The sequence below is a fragment of the Mirounga angustirostris genome, unplaced genomic scaffold (assembly GCF_029215605.1).
Source record: "Mirounga angustirostris isolate CCGP_5_RB_7025 unplaced genomic scaffold, mMirAng1.0.hap1 SCAF_15, whole genome shotgun sequence".
NCBI lineage: Eukaryota > Metazoa > Chordata > Mammalia > Carnivora > Phocidae > Mirounga > Mirounga angustirostris.
Genome location: NW_026991723.1, coordinates 70,581,329 through 70,597,659, shown reverse-complemented (window position 1 = coordinate 70,597,659; position 16,331 = coordinate 70,581,329). Strand labels below are relative to the sequence as shown.

At 43.2% G+C, this 16,331-nt stretch overlaps 1 protein-coding gene across 3 annotated transcripts in view; it reads left to right on the top strand.

Moving 5' to 3' along the window:
• The window catches only part of EPB41L4B (erythrocyte membrane protein band 4.1 like 4B), a 127,732-nt gene that overhangs the window by 78,598 nt on the left and 32,803 nt on the right, over window positions 1-16,331 (top strand). For all 3 annotated transcript variants that reach the window (XM_064578976.1, XM_045882874.3, XM_045882875.3), the window contains exons 16-17: window positions 12,542-12,741; window positions 15,222-15,340. In XM_064578976.1, the coding sequence (XP_064435046.1) occupies window positions 12,542-12,741; window positions 15,222-15,340 (319 nt within the window). The remainder of the gene's footprint in view (window positions 1-12,541; window positions 12,742-15,221; window positions 15,341-16,331) is intronic.

Genomic DNA, 16,331 nt, shown 5'->3' with positions numbered 1-16,331 from the left:
AAAAAAGTTACTTTTCCTTTCCACCTTTTTATTCCCTAGTTCCCTAATTCTCCCCAGAGGCAAACATTGCTAGCGTTTCATCGTGTCAATCTAGAGCTGTTCCACATATAAACAAGCATGTGTATGTATTTACCCAGTCAGTATCGGTGGTCGTTTAGGCTGCCCCAAATCTCGAAAATTACAATTTTCCTGCCGTCCTTCTACGTTGTTTATGCACTTGAGTAAATTCATCTGTAGATAAACTCCCTGGGAATAGGAGCTCTGGCTAAAAAGGTATGTGCATACTTAATTTGGACATTACCTAATGAAATTTCACTCTAAAGATATTCTACCTGATTACACTTTTCTCCCCCGGGCCTCCCACCCCACCAGGGATTTGACAGGGCCTCCGATCCCACAGGGAGCAAGCTCATAGCCTTAACTAAGTCTTTTAAACCTTTGTTAGTCTGATGGGTAAAAATCAGAATTTCCGTTTTAATTGTATTTCTCTAGAAGCAAGGTTGTACACCGTTGCATCTTTCTGAACGCCGTTTGTTATTTGTTTTCTCTGAACCGTCTGGAACCTCCGCTCTTACTCCATGCTCTTTATTAAAGACCAGACTGATGAAGTAAAATTAATCATGCCATTGTAGCCTTTTTAATAGCAGAGGAAGGGAAGGATGGGAGGAGTTGATATTTACCAGACATTTTTTGGAAGCAGATTTCCAGAAGCTCAGGTAACAATCAGCACGATCCGATGCCCTGGAGACCCGAAGGAAGAATACGGACAGCATCAAAATAGCCAGGGTAAAGGACTTGATTTCTAACACCCATCCTTCCTTTCCTGTTTGGGAGTTTGTTGGAGAACTTTCCACTCCAGCTTCTTTTTTTTTTTAAAGATTTTATTTATTTATTTGAGAGAGAGAATGAGAGAGAGCGAGTACATGAGAGGGGGGGGGTCAGAGGCAGAAGCAGACTTCCCGCAGAGCAGGGAGCCCGATGCGGGACTCGATCCCGGGACTCCAGGATCATGACCTGAGCCGAAGGCAGTCGCTTAACCAACTGAGCCACCCAGGCGCCCTCACTCCAGCTTCTTAAACACCCACTCAGACATTGTGAATTTCCCTGGTGCACTGACCAGGGAAGCAAGGATTTACTTGTAGTCACAAAGTCCTAATTTATCAGGTATAAAATCCCACTGTACCCCATTACTTGCCCTCAGTTTTATTGGAGGAAAGGCTACAGAATTTAAAATACCCAAACCGCTGTAGTCTGGGCGGTCCGCTAAACAGGGTTAGAATAATTAGAGGAACATCCCCGTAGGCTGGTGTTGTAAGAAAGCCACAGAACCTACCTAATCATCCCCTCCTGAATTGTGAATGGCTTAAACATCCACTTTCTGCAGCGGAAACCTCAAAAGCAAGAGGTGTTGCCATGCTTACGGCTCCGTCAGCTGCATTCCACGGCTGAATAATGGATGCTGTATCTATATTCAAGGCAATTAAACGGGCCCTTAAAATTACGCCCAGTGTATAGCCTCAGAGGCTAACTAAGGATGTTTGCGAGAGAAGCTTCTGGAAAACCTACAAGAATTGTGGAACAGAGAAAGGATCATTTGAGGAGATTTTAAAACACAAAAACCAAAATAGATGAATCCTCATCTGTATCACCTCAGGAACACATACCCAGTGTTCAGCTCCATCTCCTGCTCATACTGGTATCTTGTGCAATTAGAGTGTCTAAAACCTGCCCTTAACAGGGCATGCATTTTCTTCGTCTAGCTTGAACTTCATTCTGGAATGAATAATAGTTTAATTCCATTCATCCTGGTGAGTTGGATGGTGTCTGCAGAGTGGAAGAATAACACTCAGCTCATGCCCAAGTCAGCCATGGCTCTTTTCTGGTGCAAAGACTGGGTCCTTGGACATTATTCTGCACAGCTAGTAGCTACACGTTCGTGGTGATCATTTTTTTGTCTTGCTGCTCCTTGAGGCCTCCCATATGATACTGTTTGGGGATGCATTTAAAGCAGTGGTGAGGGGCGAGTTAACGGTTAATACCATTATCCACCTGAAAGACAAAAATCTTCATTTAAAGCAAAAAGTGGGCATCGGAATGCAGAAATGAGAGGCCAAAAAAATCCCTAGGAAACCAAGAAGGGAAAGCGCTGTCAGATTTATTACAAGTGAATGCTGTAAAAGAAAACTATATTTGTGTCAGTATTTTTTTTAAGGCAGGAAAGAGATTGAATAAATGCTTTAGCATGAGCCTCTGTGCAAAAATGAACCCATGAAATACTTATTCTTTGGGCTCAGATCCTGAAATTGATCCGGAATTGCTAAAATCCTAGATTTCACCACAAAGTTTCTAAAGCCCTTCCTCACAGCTTCTCCATGCCTCCCAACAATCACAGAGACATTATAAACTTAGTAAGAATCACATTAAGTTAAAATGGATTTTCTAGCAGAAAATTTGTCAAGGCCTGCTTACCCACTTACAGCCATTCACTGAAACCATTTGATACCAGGTTCGCCAAAGGAAAATTCCAGACTTAAAGACGGGGGCACGTATCCTACTCTATCTCACGCAGGACAGAGATGCAACCACCAGGAAACGTGAAAAGGCTCTCATCGCTCCATAGATGTGGAATATTTTAGTTTTACAGAGGCCATTTAATGTTAGGAACCACTGAGGAGCTCCTGACCAAAGTGAAGCTTTTATGAATAGACACTTGGTAAATTACCTAAGGAGAATTAAAATTTAATGCACTACAACATTTACTCAACAAATATTTACTGTCGCTGTGCCAAGTACCATAAAAGGCACTGGGGATTGATGTTGAAGAAGATGCTGCCTTTGGCTGTAGGCAGTTAACAAACTAATCAAAATGACAGCTACCAGTCTTATGGACTCAGACATTACCTGTGCTAACAGTAGAATTAGTTCCAGATTGATTGCTTGGAAGATGGCTTGAAAGAAATACAAATTGAGAAAATTCCCATCTGCCAGTTAGTCTATATAAAGGAATCTAAACCATGCCAAAAAATATAATTCTGACCTTTTCAGACAAGAGGAAAATGAGGTCAGTTCATCTTTTCTCTCTAGTCACTTAAAAAATAATAATAATAAAACCACTAAGTTACTGTAAGAAATCATCCCTAGTTAACAAACTTAACATTCATAATGTGTCACATTTCTAAGATGTTGGTAACAATTTCTTCTCAAACCCATTATGAAAAAGGTGCAGTTTTTCAAATATACTCTCTACTTATGGCCAAATAGTATGCTTGCTTGCACTGAATTTAATAAGAACTTGTAGCAATGTGTTAGTCTAATGACCCACTCTGTTCAGTCTCTACTAAATTAAAATTGAAGTAAGTGACAGGTATCCTGGAAACCATGATGAGTAAATGCACCTTCTCCCATCTCTCAGTTGGACATGGCACAAATCAAATTATTTCATTGAGCTGTAGTTCCTGGCATATAAATAAGTAATAAATGTTTGTCCAAAAATGCAGTGTCTGGGGCCCTGATAAGTGAAATGCGTTACCTGAGGTCACATAGTTAAGCGGTAGCGAAACAAAGCTAAGTGCCCACCAGTCCAGTGTTCTTTTAATGTCATTGTAATGCTCCTTTCATCCACCTGGCAAGGCAGTCGATCATCGCTTTAGAGAGCACTGGGCTCTTGAGTCAGGTTGCCTGGGTTCAAATCCCAGCTCTGCCATTTACTACCTGTGTGACTCTGGGAAAGTTAAGTAGTCTCTCTATTACCATTTCCTCACCTGTAAAATATGGATAATAATAATTGTCCCTTCTTCAAATGGTTGTTAGAGGATTAAATAAGTTAATAGATGGCACAGTGCTGGGCAAGCAAAAACGTTAGCTTTTGAGTTTTTTCCTCTCTGAGTATTTAGAGAGCATGATTAATGCACCAGTGTTCAGCCAGGAAGCATGATTCTGGCTGACACCATCTGCTGTAAAAACACAGTAATTGAGGAGATTCTGCTAAGAGTCCCAATTTGGAGAGCCACAGTTCAGGCTAATGGACAGGATATGGACGAGTGGAAACTTCTTCTTGTCCTTGGCACACATAGAAATGACATATTTGTATAACACACTGGAGTAAGCAGATAAGACTGTGAGCTGCAACTCATCCAAAGTCCATTTGTTGGGAAGCTCTGCTGAGATGTTTGTCGATGTCTCCCTGATGCTTTAGCTCCAGTTAGGAATGTGGAATTGTCCCCACTTAGGCCAAAAGTGAAACAGGAGCCAGTTTGCCCCAACCAGACTCCTCTAGAAGGTGTTTAGAGAGCTTGTATGCTGTGTGGGCTGTCTAGAAGCTGTTCCTGCCTCGGGGACCCCTGCTGTGGAGTTAAGACAGGTGCCATGAACAGATAAAAGAGTAACTCTGAGTCCAGGCCATGCCTTGCTAGAGGACTTTGGATAGAGGCTACTCACTCTGTTTTCCTAGGAGAGACTTTGAGCTGGCACAATACCTATGGGGGATTTCTTGGCCATCCAGACACTGGCATTTCATTAAAAGCAGAACATCTGTTGATTTCTTGGCCTTCCTGCCTGATTACGTAGTTATTTGGAAGGCAGAAGAAACACCGCCCGTATTACTGTCATTAATTCTGGTCAACAAGGAAGACTAGGTTGGAAATGTGTGAGTGGCAAGATCCTTGGGGAAAAAATGACTCTTATGTCTTGAAATTGTTAATACAAAATGAGTGGAGCTCAGGATTTAATCCTTCATGTCAAAGAGAAGATGGGTCTAAAAGGGGATAGTTTTCATGTGGGCTATGAATATATCATAGATCATCTGAAAGAGAAAGGCTTTTAGGGATCCACAATTTAAAACAGTATTTTAAATAGAAGGAAGGTGGAACATACAAAAAACGAAGGGGTATAGACCTTTTTTTTTAAAAGGACTTTTAGGGGCGCCTGGGTGGCTCAGTTGGTTAAGTGACTGCCTTCGGCTCAGGTCATGTCCTGGAGTCCTGGGATTGAGTCCCGCATCGGGCTCCCTGCTCAGCGGGGAGTCTGCTTCTCCCTCTGACCCTCCCCCCTCTCATGCTCTCTCTATCTCATTCTCTCTCTCAAATAAATAAATAAAATCTTTAAAAAAAAAAAAGGACTTTTAAATTTTTGTAGATGTGTGGTTTAGTTGGAGCAAAAAGATGAATAATTTAATGACAGCCGTTCTTTTTAAGATTTTGTTTTTAAGTAATCTGTGATAGCCATTCCTGAGGATGGTATATGAGATTAACAGGACAGAAGAAACACTGCTCAACGTCTGTTTTGTTTTTCTCCTTTTCAATTAGGAAACCAGGCACAATACTAATTGCTGAGGGTGAAAAGAACAAAGAGAAAGAAACTGAAGTCTGATGAGAGAATAGTCGGGAAATACTTTGTTCTTTTGCAATTAGTTCAAGCCTTCGGGCTTAGAAAAATGGCCATGGGGAATAATGAGAGAATTTGTATATGTCATTGCTGAGTCAGCATCACAATGCTTTGAAAAACTACGGAGTCTCGGGAAATGCCAGAATAGACAGGGAAATGTCATACAGTTTCTTGAAAAATGAATTTTAAAAACTGGACTGATAAGCTTGATGGAGATAACGAAAACAAATCTTTTTTAAGCACTTAGTTAAGGAAGTAGTGTTCACTTAGGAATAGCATTGATTAGCTCAGAATAAGTGGTGCTAATGTTTCAAGATTCTTAGTAGGCTGAGAGTAAAAGGACTGTCTCTAACCTGGTTAAGGAGAATGTGTCAGAAACCAAAGTTTAATGTTGAAACACTAGATAAATTTGCACACTTCAGAAATAAGAATGACTGTTAATATTCAACTTCATTCTGGAGGCCTTACCAATGCAATAAGCCAAGAAAACAAAATAAGCAATAAATACCAGAAAAGAAGAAACAAAATTTATATGATTATCTAAAATACAAATGAATTACAGTTAATGAGAGGTTAGCAAAGTGGCCAGAGGCAGAAATATCCTGTCAATAATTTTGTGTATCTAGTAGTAAAAAATTAATTAGAGGAAATGTGATAAATAAGTGAAATCTTATTTTTCAATTGTGACAAAACTGAAATACATCTAGGAATTAAGGTAATAATATATGTTGTTTACCTTTGTGGAAAAGTCAAAAATTCTAACTGAAGGACATTTAAAAAGATCTGAATAAATGGTGAAAAGTATCCTATTCCTTACGAATACATTCTCTCAAATCCGTAATATTTAATGCTCCAAATCAGAATTCCAATGGGATTTTTTTGGTCGTAACTTGAGTTGTAAAATAATCTGAAAGAGTAAGTGCATAACAATAGTCAAGAAAAAAACAAAAGAAGAACAATGATGTGGGAAAGGGAACAGGATTTGTCCTGTCAGATATTTAAAATATATATATTAAAACAAAAGTAATTAAGACAATCTAGTGCTGGTTGAGTAATAGATAAATAGATCAATAAAAATAGGAAAAATCCAGAAACAGACATAAATACATTATCCAGTATTTTCACCATAAGCATCTCTGACACAAGCATTTTCACTGCAAATATTTTCTCTATGTAACGACTTGGCTGTAAGGTAATTTTGCCCTAAAAGATAAAATCGTGGATAAATAAAAGAGGGACATTCATTTAAAAAGACATGTGGAACATGAAAAATTGAATAACAAAAAAAAATTGAATAACAAAATTTAAAAGACTTTATTGCAAAATACAAAATATTTGAATACATCAAAAATGTATAGCATAGAGTCATGGCAACACTGCGCAAATAACTGATTTTATTTTGTAGGTTGTACTTATGTGCTTGTCTTCAAAGTCTTCTGTTCAGAGTATTATATATATATATATTTTTTTTTCGGGGGGGGTTGCTTACTGATCCGTCTTGTCATTCGGCATTGCACTTTTACTTCTGTCCCTAAGATTTCTTCCTTCATTAACAGAGGTATCATTTTCCAAGTGCTAGGATATATATTTACAGCTGAGCGTTGCATTGTTTCCTAAAAGCCTTCTACACTGTTGTTTGTTCTTGGCATGTTGTCACGTGACTGTTGCTAGATGTTCCAAAGTTCTATGGGAAAAGTGGAAGAAATGCTGAGGCTGTAATGCATTTGTAACTGAGCTTTATTAATAACATTGCAACGGATGTGTTATTTTCTAGCATGGTATAGTGTGCGGTCTGGCTTTACACTGTCTTCTTTCACACATCCAGTAAGTTTTATCACCGTATTTTCTATCAAGTTGATATATGTAGTTATCATCCACTAATTTAAGACCACCACATCTACCCATCTCTGTATAGACCGTTATGAGGGCTAGCTAAGATTTATCTGATGGAAAAATGGGAACTTTGCCAATGGAGAAATGAAACCAAACTGTCAGCCAGTTGTTTTATATTTTATAGCAGAATTCTCTCACAGCCAATTAGATATGCAGTGAAAATGGGATGGAAATTCTTGCAGCAGAGATGTGTATGGCAAAGATGTTTATGGGAAAACTACCTAGCACCCACGGTAGATATCATGTATCAGTCACAGGCAATCAGGGGAATTGGTTACACAAGGGATGAAGAACTAGGAAGCTAAATTAGAACAGCGAGGCAACCCAGAGATTGGCACCACTAGAACTAGAGCTGGAGGGACAGAGGGACAAAGGGAGGTGGCAGGGTTCCAATGCCCAGGTGCTGGGGCCACAGGGCACTCACAGCTCCTGCTGGAAACATCACCTGAGGCAGAAAGAGATGGGGAAGAAACACCTTGACTTCTCTCCTTTTCGCACCTTCCAGGCTCTGCCAGTGCCTCCCACTGGCCAAGCCTACATGAAAGCCAAAGGGCCGGGAGCCTGAGAAATGTATTTCCTTGGAAACACAGCAGGTCAGGGCAGAGCAGAGCAGGGATCTGAGAGCTCTCAGAAAAATGACTGGCACATGCAGAAGATGGCCTTTCAGGTTAGTGGGACAAGGCTGAATTACTCCCTTGGTGTTGTTGGGACAACTGGCTCTTCATTTCAGAAAAAAAAAGTGAGAACTTCCCCTTACAATATGCACATAAGCTCTTCTTCCCTGTTGGCTCTTCCCCAGGCTACATGAGCTGCCCCTCCTCCCGTAAGCCTTATCAAAGCACCTGCCACACTGCCTTGGACTTGTTACTCAGCAGTGAGTTCCTTGAGGGCAAGGACAACCTCTCCCTTGTCTTCTCAGTCTCGTGCCTACCACCATGGCAGGCACAAGAGTTGACACTTAAATATTTATTGAGTGCATTGATACCTAATTTTCTTTTCAATCTGACCAGTATTGGTTGAACACCTGCTGTGTGTTCAGCACTGTGGAGGGAGTGAAAACACGTGACCTAAACCGTCTCTGTGCCTCCAGAGCTCACTGTGACGTTGGGAAGGCAAGATGTGTACACAAGGATGTCTCAGGCAGTGAGGTTCTGAGGAGGTCTTAGGATTTTCCCGATGAGTGCATTTGCTGCCTGAAATAGAAGCCAAGACAGATGGGAAGATGTAGCAGATGGGCAGCAAGCAGAGAGGCAGTAGTCCTGGATGGTGTCCCAGGCTCAGCCAGTTACCCACGGTATGACCCGGTCACCTCATTCCCCCAGTGAGCCCCACTTCCCCATCTGCAAAATGGAGAGATTGGACTAGGGCAGTGGTGCTCAGCCCTGGCTGCCCACTGGACTTAGAGATCGATGGTGACATCACTGGTCTGGGGTAGGGGCTAGACATGGATATTTTTCAAAATCAATTTTATAAAGGTATAAGTTCACCAATCTAAATTGTACAGTTCGATGGTTTTTAGCATTTTCACAAAGGTTTACAGCCATCACTACAATCTAATTTTAGAACCTTTCCGCCACCCCTAAAGAGACCCTGTGTCATTAGTAGTCACTTGCTGTTTCCCCCCATCCTCCCCAGGCCTAGGTGACCACGAATCTACTTTCTGTCTCTATGGTCTTGACTATTCTGAACATTTCATATAGATGGAATCATGCAACATGTGGCCTTTTGTGTCTGGCTTCTTTCACTCAGCATGACGCTTTCCAAGGTTCCTTTAAGTCCTAGCATGGATTAATATTTCATCCCAATTCATGACTGAATAATATTTCACTGTTTGGCTATACCACATTTTATTTATCCATTCATCAATTGATGGACATTTGGGTGGTTTCTACCTTTGGCCATTATGATTAATGCTGCTATGATTATTCATGGACAGGTTTTTGTGTGGGCATGTTTTCATTTCTCTTGGGTATATCCCTAGGAGTGGAATTGCTGGGTCCTATGGTAACTCTGTGTTTAACTTTTTTGAGAAACTGCCAGGTGTTTTCCCAAAGCAGCTGTACCATTTTGCATTCCCACCAGCAGTATGTGGGAGTTCCCCTGGTGATTTTAATATTCGTCTGGGGTGTAAAACCACCAAGTGGAGGGTCTCCATTTCTATAATTCTGTGATTTCTTATCCAGGATTATATCCCCAGAGCTGCCCTCAGAAGCCCGTATCACCCAGAACTTGGCTGAGCTGTAGAGTGTATGGTACCGCTGGCTTCTGAGAGCACCGTCATCATTCCTGGCCTTATTTTTGAGAGAAAGCCCCATGAATTCTGTGTTCCAGCTCAAGACCCTCCCCAGTTCCTGCCCTGCCCTGGTCATAGTTCTGGCAGTGGATTCTGGAGGATTATTCTGAATAATTATACCATTATTGTGCTAATTATAATATTTAATAAGTAATGGTATAGTAATATTATTAATATTGTACTAATTACTATAATACCATAATAATGAATATGTTATTGATATTATTATAATATTATAACATTTTAAATAATTATCCCGTCATTCAGTATGCAACACATTTTGATTGAGCGTGCTGGGGGTCCCACGGTCACAGAGGGGAGTGGCTCTGGTGGGATTAGGCAGGGCTGTAAGAGTCCCCCACCCTCCCCGTGTCTGCAGAGCTATGCCCACCCCTAATATAGTCAGAAAAGTCCTGTATGACATAGCCCCCGCCAATAGAGCACTAACTTCTCTAGGGTTGGAAGTAGAATGAGAGTGGGGGCTTCCCCTGAAAAAAGGGAAGAGAAGAAATTAGATCTGATGCAATTTCTCACTCATGTTTACTAACAGGGCACCTTGCTCCCCTTCGCCAAGCCCCAGTGTAACACAAGGCATCAGCAGCTTCCATGCAGGGTAATAGCAAAAGTTAAATACTAAAGTGCCTCGCATAGTGCTAGGCACACAGTCAGCCAGCCCTCTTCTGCACCAGATTTCATCTCAGCTGCTGGCCCATGGAAGCAGAGGCTAAAGCCTACATAGCCCTCCTCCGCCACCCTCTGAAAACCAGGACTTGTGACCTTCTTTCCAGAATGCCAGAAGCTCATGAACCTCAGCCTCTCTTGACCATGAGCGCAGAGCTGGTCTCATTTACTGAACTTTAAGCACTGGTCCCAAGGCTCTGGGGCTGCTGAGTGCTGCTGGACCCTCTGGGTGGGCTTGACTTTCTCTGAGGTCCCTGGGAAGAGGACAGATGCACAACTCTAGTGGATGCCCTTTACATCAGAGTCTATCGATATGAACGGCCCTTCCTGGGGTTCTGCAGGGAAGAATCCATGAGGCTATGAAGCCAGGAGCAATGATTTCCTTAACAGACCCACAACCCTACAAAACTCCATGAATTAGGGTCTCTGGGAGGGTGGTCCCTCCCATGAAGGAACTGAGGGAGCTCCCAGGTCCTCCCACTACTGCTTAGAAACCTTTGCTCTTCTAGAGGGCCTTACCCTGACATGATTCAGGCCGCTTCTTTGACCCTCATCTATTTCTCTTCCCATTTGTCTTGCTCAGTTTTCCCCATAAGTAGCTGTGAAAGGAAAATCACACATGCATATTTTATTTGACATGTTATTAAATGCAATGTATCACTCCCTACATATATATTTATTTCCCTGTTTAGCTTTTCACTCTGGGTTTCCTTGAAATAAAAAATCACACACTTACTTGGAAAGACGAGTACATGATACCAATGCTCTAGTCCAAGTCCATGGTAGACATCACTAATCAATCAAGCATTCTTTCTTCCTGAGTTGGGCACAACCTCAGAATCCTCCTCAATCTTGCTTTCCAAGCAAAGGGTGAGAATCACTTGAAGCTGGCGTAGGAGATGGTGACTATTTGCCATTCCTCAGAAGGTCTTACTCAAAGCTTTCCAACTCCACCTCCAGCCCTAAATGTACACCAGATCTCTGCTATAGGACATCTTTCCTCTTGGGTGTTCATTCTCACATTCAGGGTAATTCAAGATGAGCCCTAAATTGGGCAGCCCCTCCAGGCCTCCTAGGCTAAAGGGAATTTTCTCTCTTCTGAGACCCCAGTCTCTGTGCCTCCTTAGGACAGATATTGTTTTCAACATATATGAGAGACAGGAAAAAAATGTCAGGCTTTGTTGTCAAATCCCAGACCCACAGCTTCATCAATCCTTCCTTCTTCCTTCCCTCCTGCCCTCTTTTCCTTCCTTTCTTCAAAAATATATGGAGTACCTACTATGTACCAAGCAAAGGTCTCTACATAGATAAAATTGGATGGTTTATGTAAAATAGCTAGTACACTGCTTGGGAGAGAGCAAGTGCCAAATAATAGTTGGAAGAAAGGAGGATTTTTCAGACCTGGAAATGCACCCAGAACCACCTGGCCCAGCTCTTGTTGCAGAGGAGGAAATTGAAGCCCAAAGCAACTGTCCAAGGTTCCTACACAAGGTTGGGGCAGAACTAAGACAGGAACCCAGGCTTTTCAACTTCAACTCAGCTCACTTTTTGTTGCCCCCATTACTGGCTGCATGGGGGAGCTCATGTTGGAGGGGTGAGGCTGGGCTGTGACCCTCAGAAGCCAAAGTCACACCTTATTCCACATCCTCACACACACATGTACACAATGCAAGACCATCCTGAGCGAAGCGAAGTCTCCAGGAGGCGACCAGGGTGGACAGGAAGAGCACTCTGGCTGCTGATTTGTGGGCAGTGGGCAGAAGGAGAGCGTGGAGGCAGGAAGAGCAGTTAGGAGTCTCAACGGGAGATGACATGGACTTCCAAAAGGGCAGTTTTCATAAAAACAGAGGGAATGATTGGAATTAAAGGTATCATAGCAGTACCCTTAGCAGGTGTCTCCTGTGCGGTGGGGTGACTGAGAGCAAGAGAAAGTGACTCCAAGACTTCTCTCTGTGTCACGATCGTGTCATGGGATGGCTAGCAATTATTTGCTAGTATTGCTTTTTATTTCCTCCCCTCATTTAAGGGACGTCTTTTCTTGAACAGAAGTTATTTAACTTCAGAATAAGAATTCCTTAGGGTTTTAGGTCTCTGATATATACAAATTTCCCCTTTCTGCCTTTTCCTTGAGCGCCGTGTTGCCATGGGGTCCTGTTTTGCAATGACCCCGCGGATCTGTTTGTTGAACCGATTTCTCTTGGTTTTTAATGGTCAGAGAACATCTTTTGAAGTACACACAGGAATATCAAGACACTTGACTTTTCTAAATCCTGACTTTGACACCCTCCACAGCTACCCGCTCCCTTCCCCAGGGCTCAGCAGCTCAGACCGGCTGCCTTTCGGCATCGAGGAGAACGGGGGCCCTACCCGCGCCTCAGCCAGGCACCACCATCACCAGCACCAGCACCACCCAAACTATGGCCTCTCGCTGACTCTGGAGAACAAGGAGGGGCCTTCCAGGTCTCCAAACTCCAGCAGTAAATCCCTGACAAGTGAGTAGGGGTGGAGAGGGCAGGGTGGGAGGGAGGGATGCTGCAGGGCGTGGACGGCTTCCCCAGATCCTCAAGACAGACCTTTTCCATGCAGCGCGTAAAAGTAAAGTCAGCGCTGGGTTACCAGGTCCGGGCTAGAGCAGACAAGAGCCTTGTGCATTTCAGCTGGAGCTTTCCCAGGAAACTCCGATTTAATTCCAACGTGGCAATTCTCTCTCCGCCTCATTCCTTAGCAGTTCCTACTTCCACTGGCTCAAGTAATAGAAAGAGGAGGGGAGCCAGGAGGCTAGAATCTCCACTTTTCTGAATTACAGGAAAACCTATTCTGTCCCATTTCTGATCCCTCTTCTGAGAGCAAGGTGATGTCAGGGAGGACCAGTGTACTCTGTTTCAGATCCCACCAAGAGAAGGTGTGGAAATGGAGAGTAGGCACTTATTTGGCAGAGAGGGAGCAGGACAGCGGCAGAGGGAGAGGGAGAAACAGGCCCCCTGTTGAGCAGGGAGCCTGACGTGGGGCCCAATGCGGGGCTCGGTCCCAGGACCCTGGGATCATGACCCGAGCCCAAGGCAGTCACTTAGCCAACTGAGCCACCCAGGCGCCCCTGGAGAGTAGGCACTTAGAAACCTTTTTAGCAATAGGATAGAGTGATTTTATATCCATTAAAACCAATAAAAAATGGGCTTGGATCTTGTATGTCTATTATTTCATTTTTCTAGGAACTCCCTTTTATTATGCTTTACCAAAGAATTGATCTGTGACACACCAGAGGGGGAAGAACTGGTTCTTTTTCACATACGATGTGCAAAAACACTGAGCTAGAGGCAGGAGTTAAGACACTTGGATTCTGGTCTTCAGAATTTCTCTTGAGCCATGGTTCCCTCTTGGACCTTCAGTTTTCTCATCTATGAAATGGGGTAGAGGGTGTCTAGTTGATGGCCAAGGAATTTCATGCGTCTGTGCAGTGATGAAAGGGTGAGCTGATGAGACTTTCGCTGTAGACCACAGGGAACAATTCTGGGTTGGCTGAGTCAGAAATGGAAATTCATCATTCATGTGGTGTTGATGAATCAGAACTCTATCCCCTTGACTATCCACACTGCCCTGCTAGGCTATGTCTCATCTTTTGGTATCTGGATAACTGTAATAGCCCCCTAAGGGGTACCTCCTCCAATGCAGTCTCCATCTTGTAGATGCCAAAGTGAGACCTCTCACCAGATAGCTCTGACCAAATGCCTTAAGACCTTTCAATGGTGTTTTACTATCCTGAGATAAAGCCCACACTTCTGAGACCTTCCCAGCCTGGCCCCCGCCAAGGTCTCCAACCTTCCCCGACTCCTCACTACACTGTATAGACACACGAAACTACTCTCCTCTCACCAATTACTGAGCTGTGTTCCTAGTGCTATCCTTTGCACCTGCTATTCCCTCTGCCTGGAATGCTTTTCTCCACCCTAGTGAACTCCCACACATTTCTTCAGGAACCAACTCAAATATTGTCGTTGGTGAAACTCTCCAACACGCCTTTCTGATTCCTGGCTTTGGAGTGCCTTCCCTTTTGCCTCTATAGCAATTAAGTAACCTTTAATATCTGTACAAGTCTCTGTGTTTAATGTCTGCACATGTCTCTGTCTCCACCACTAGACTACAGTTGTACCTCATCTATCTTTTTATTCCAGCTGCCCAAATCTCAATTGCAAACGATAACTTGGTTCAAGCTTTAATACATAATGAATATTTAATAATTAATGAATATTTCACTGTATTAATGGGTAAATACAAGCCAGTGGAAGGAGTGATGGCAAACTAATCCAAAATAGTACAGAAATCAAAATCAATGAATTTAGTTTTGGAAACAAAATGGTTTTCAAGGGCACCTTCATATGCCTGTTAGCCTGAACACACATCTTTCTAATTTGCATAGTGTTTGCCATTAATTATGCATTTGTATGTAAATGACCTCCCCTAATCCTTACAGCAACCCTGTAGGGTAAGTAGTTTTATTTTCATTTTATTTTTATTTTATTATTTATTTATTTATTTTAGGATTTTATTTATTTATCTGACAGACAGTGAGAGGGAACACAAGCAGGGGGAGTGGGAGAGGGAGAAGCAGGCTTCCCACGGAGCAGGGAGCCCGATGCGGGGCTCGATCCCAGGACCCTGGGATCATGGCCTGAGCCGAAGGCAGATGCTTAATGACTGAGCCACCCAGGCGCCCCTATTTTCATTTTAAAATGGCTCAGAGGCTCAGAGATAGAGTGACTTGCCCAAGGCCACCCAGCTCATACATGGGGGAGTTAGACTTTGAAGCCTTGATCTTAGGTGTTCTCACAGCCCACCAGCTGGTGCATATTCTAGGGATTTCGGAGGGGGGGGGGGCGGGGAGAAGGCAGACAGAAGGGTGCTGGGGATCAGGCTCTGGTAAGCATCTTTTATCACGTCTATCTTTCCTTATTCATTCCCCCCTGGCCACTTGTAGAACTGAGTCCAGGACGGCCTGCCCTGTTCAGTGAAGCTGCCGCCCATCTAAAGAAGCTGGAACTGGAGACGGTGAAAGCTGCTGGACCCTGGCCTGCTCTGCACATCAACATAAATAAGGTGCCGAGGACCAGGGCTGGGTGATGAGTGTGGACCTGCGGTTTGTGTCAAACCTCTGGTTATTCCCCTGGGCTGCCTCCTAGATTATGTGCCTTTATCTTGGAGGGATTTCTATTAAATTTTTCCTGACATTTCTGCTCAGTCTCTTAAGAGCAGAAATGTACTTATATTCTTTCTGGCTGATTTATATCACTAGGAATTGCCCTTGGTGCTGAGGCTAACAGGCTGAATCTGTTAGTGATCTCTCCCTCCTTCTAGACCTAAAGCTCAATGAGGAGGTGCCCCCATTTACCTCTTTCCATTTTTCCCCATCTGTATTGGTCTGCTCAGGCTGCTATAACAAAATACCATAGACAGGGTGGCTTAAACAATAGATATTTATTTTTCATTGTTCTGGAGGCTGGCAGGCCAAGATCAAGGTGTCTGCCAGTTTGGTTCCCTGGTAAGGGCTGTCTTCCTAACTTGCAGATGGTTGCCTTCTCGCTGTGTCCTTACCTGCAGAGAGAGCTCAGTCTTTCTCTCTTTCTCTTCTTCTTCTCCTTCTTCTTCTTTTTTTTTTTTAAGATTTTATTTGTAAGTAATCTCTATACCCAATGTGGGGCTCGAACTCACAACCCTGAGATCAAGAGTTGCATACTCTACCGACTGATCCCCTCTCTCTTCCTCTTCTTATAAAGCCACTATTCTGATCATGAGGGCCCCATTCCATGACATCATCTAAATCTGTTCACTTCCCAAGGGCCCCATCTCCAAATACCATCCTATGTGGAGTAGGGCTTCAACATATGAATTTGGTGGGGGGACAATTCAGTCCATAGCACCCTCTCTCTCTCTGACAATGCCTGGCACATAGTAGATGTTCAGTAACTGTTTGCTGATGTAAAGAAGGGAGGGACTGAAGGCAGGAGGGAAGAAGAGAGAAAAAGGGCTGGAGCAAAGCTTTCCTTTGGCTAGACCTGTTCTTATAGTCCATAAGCAGCCTTATGAAAGC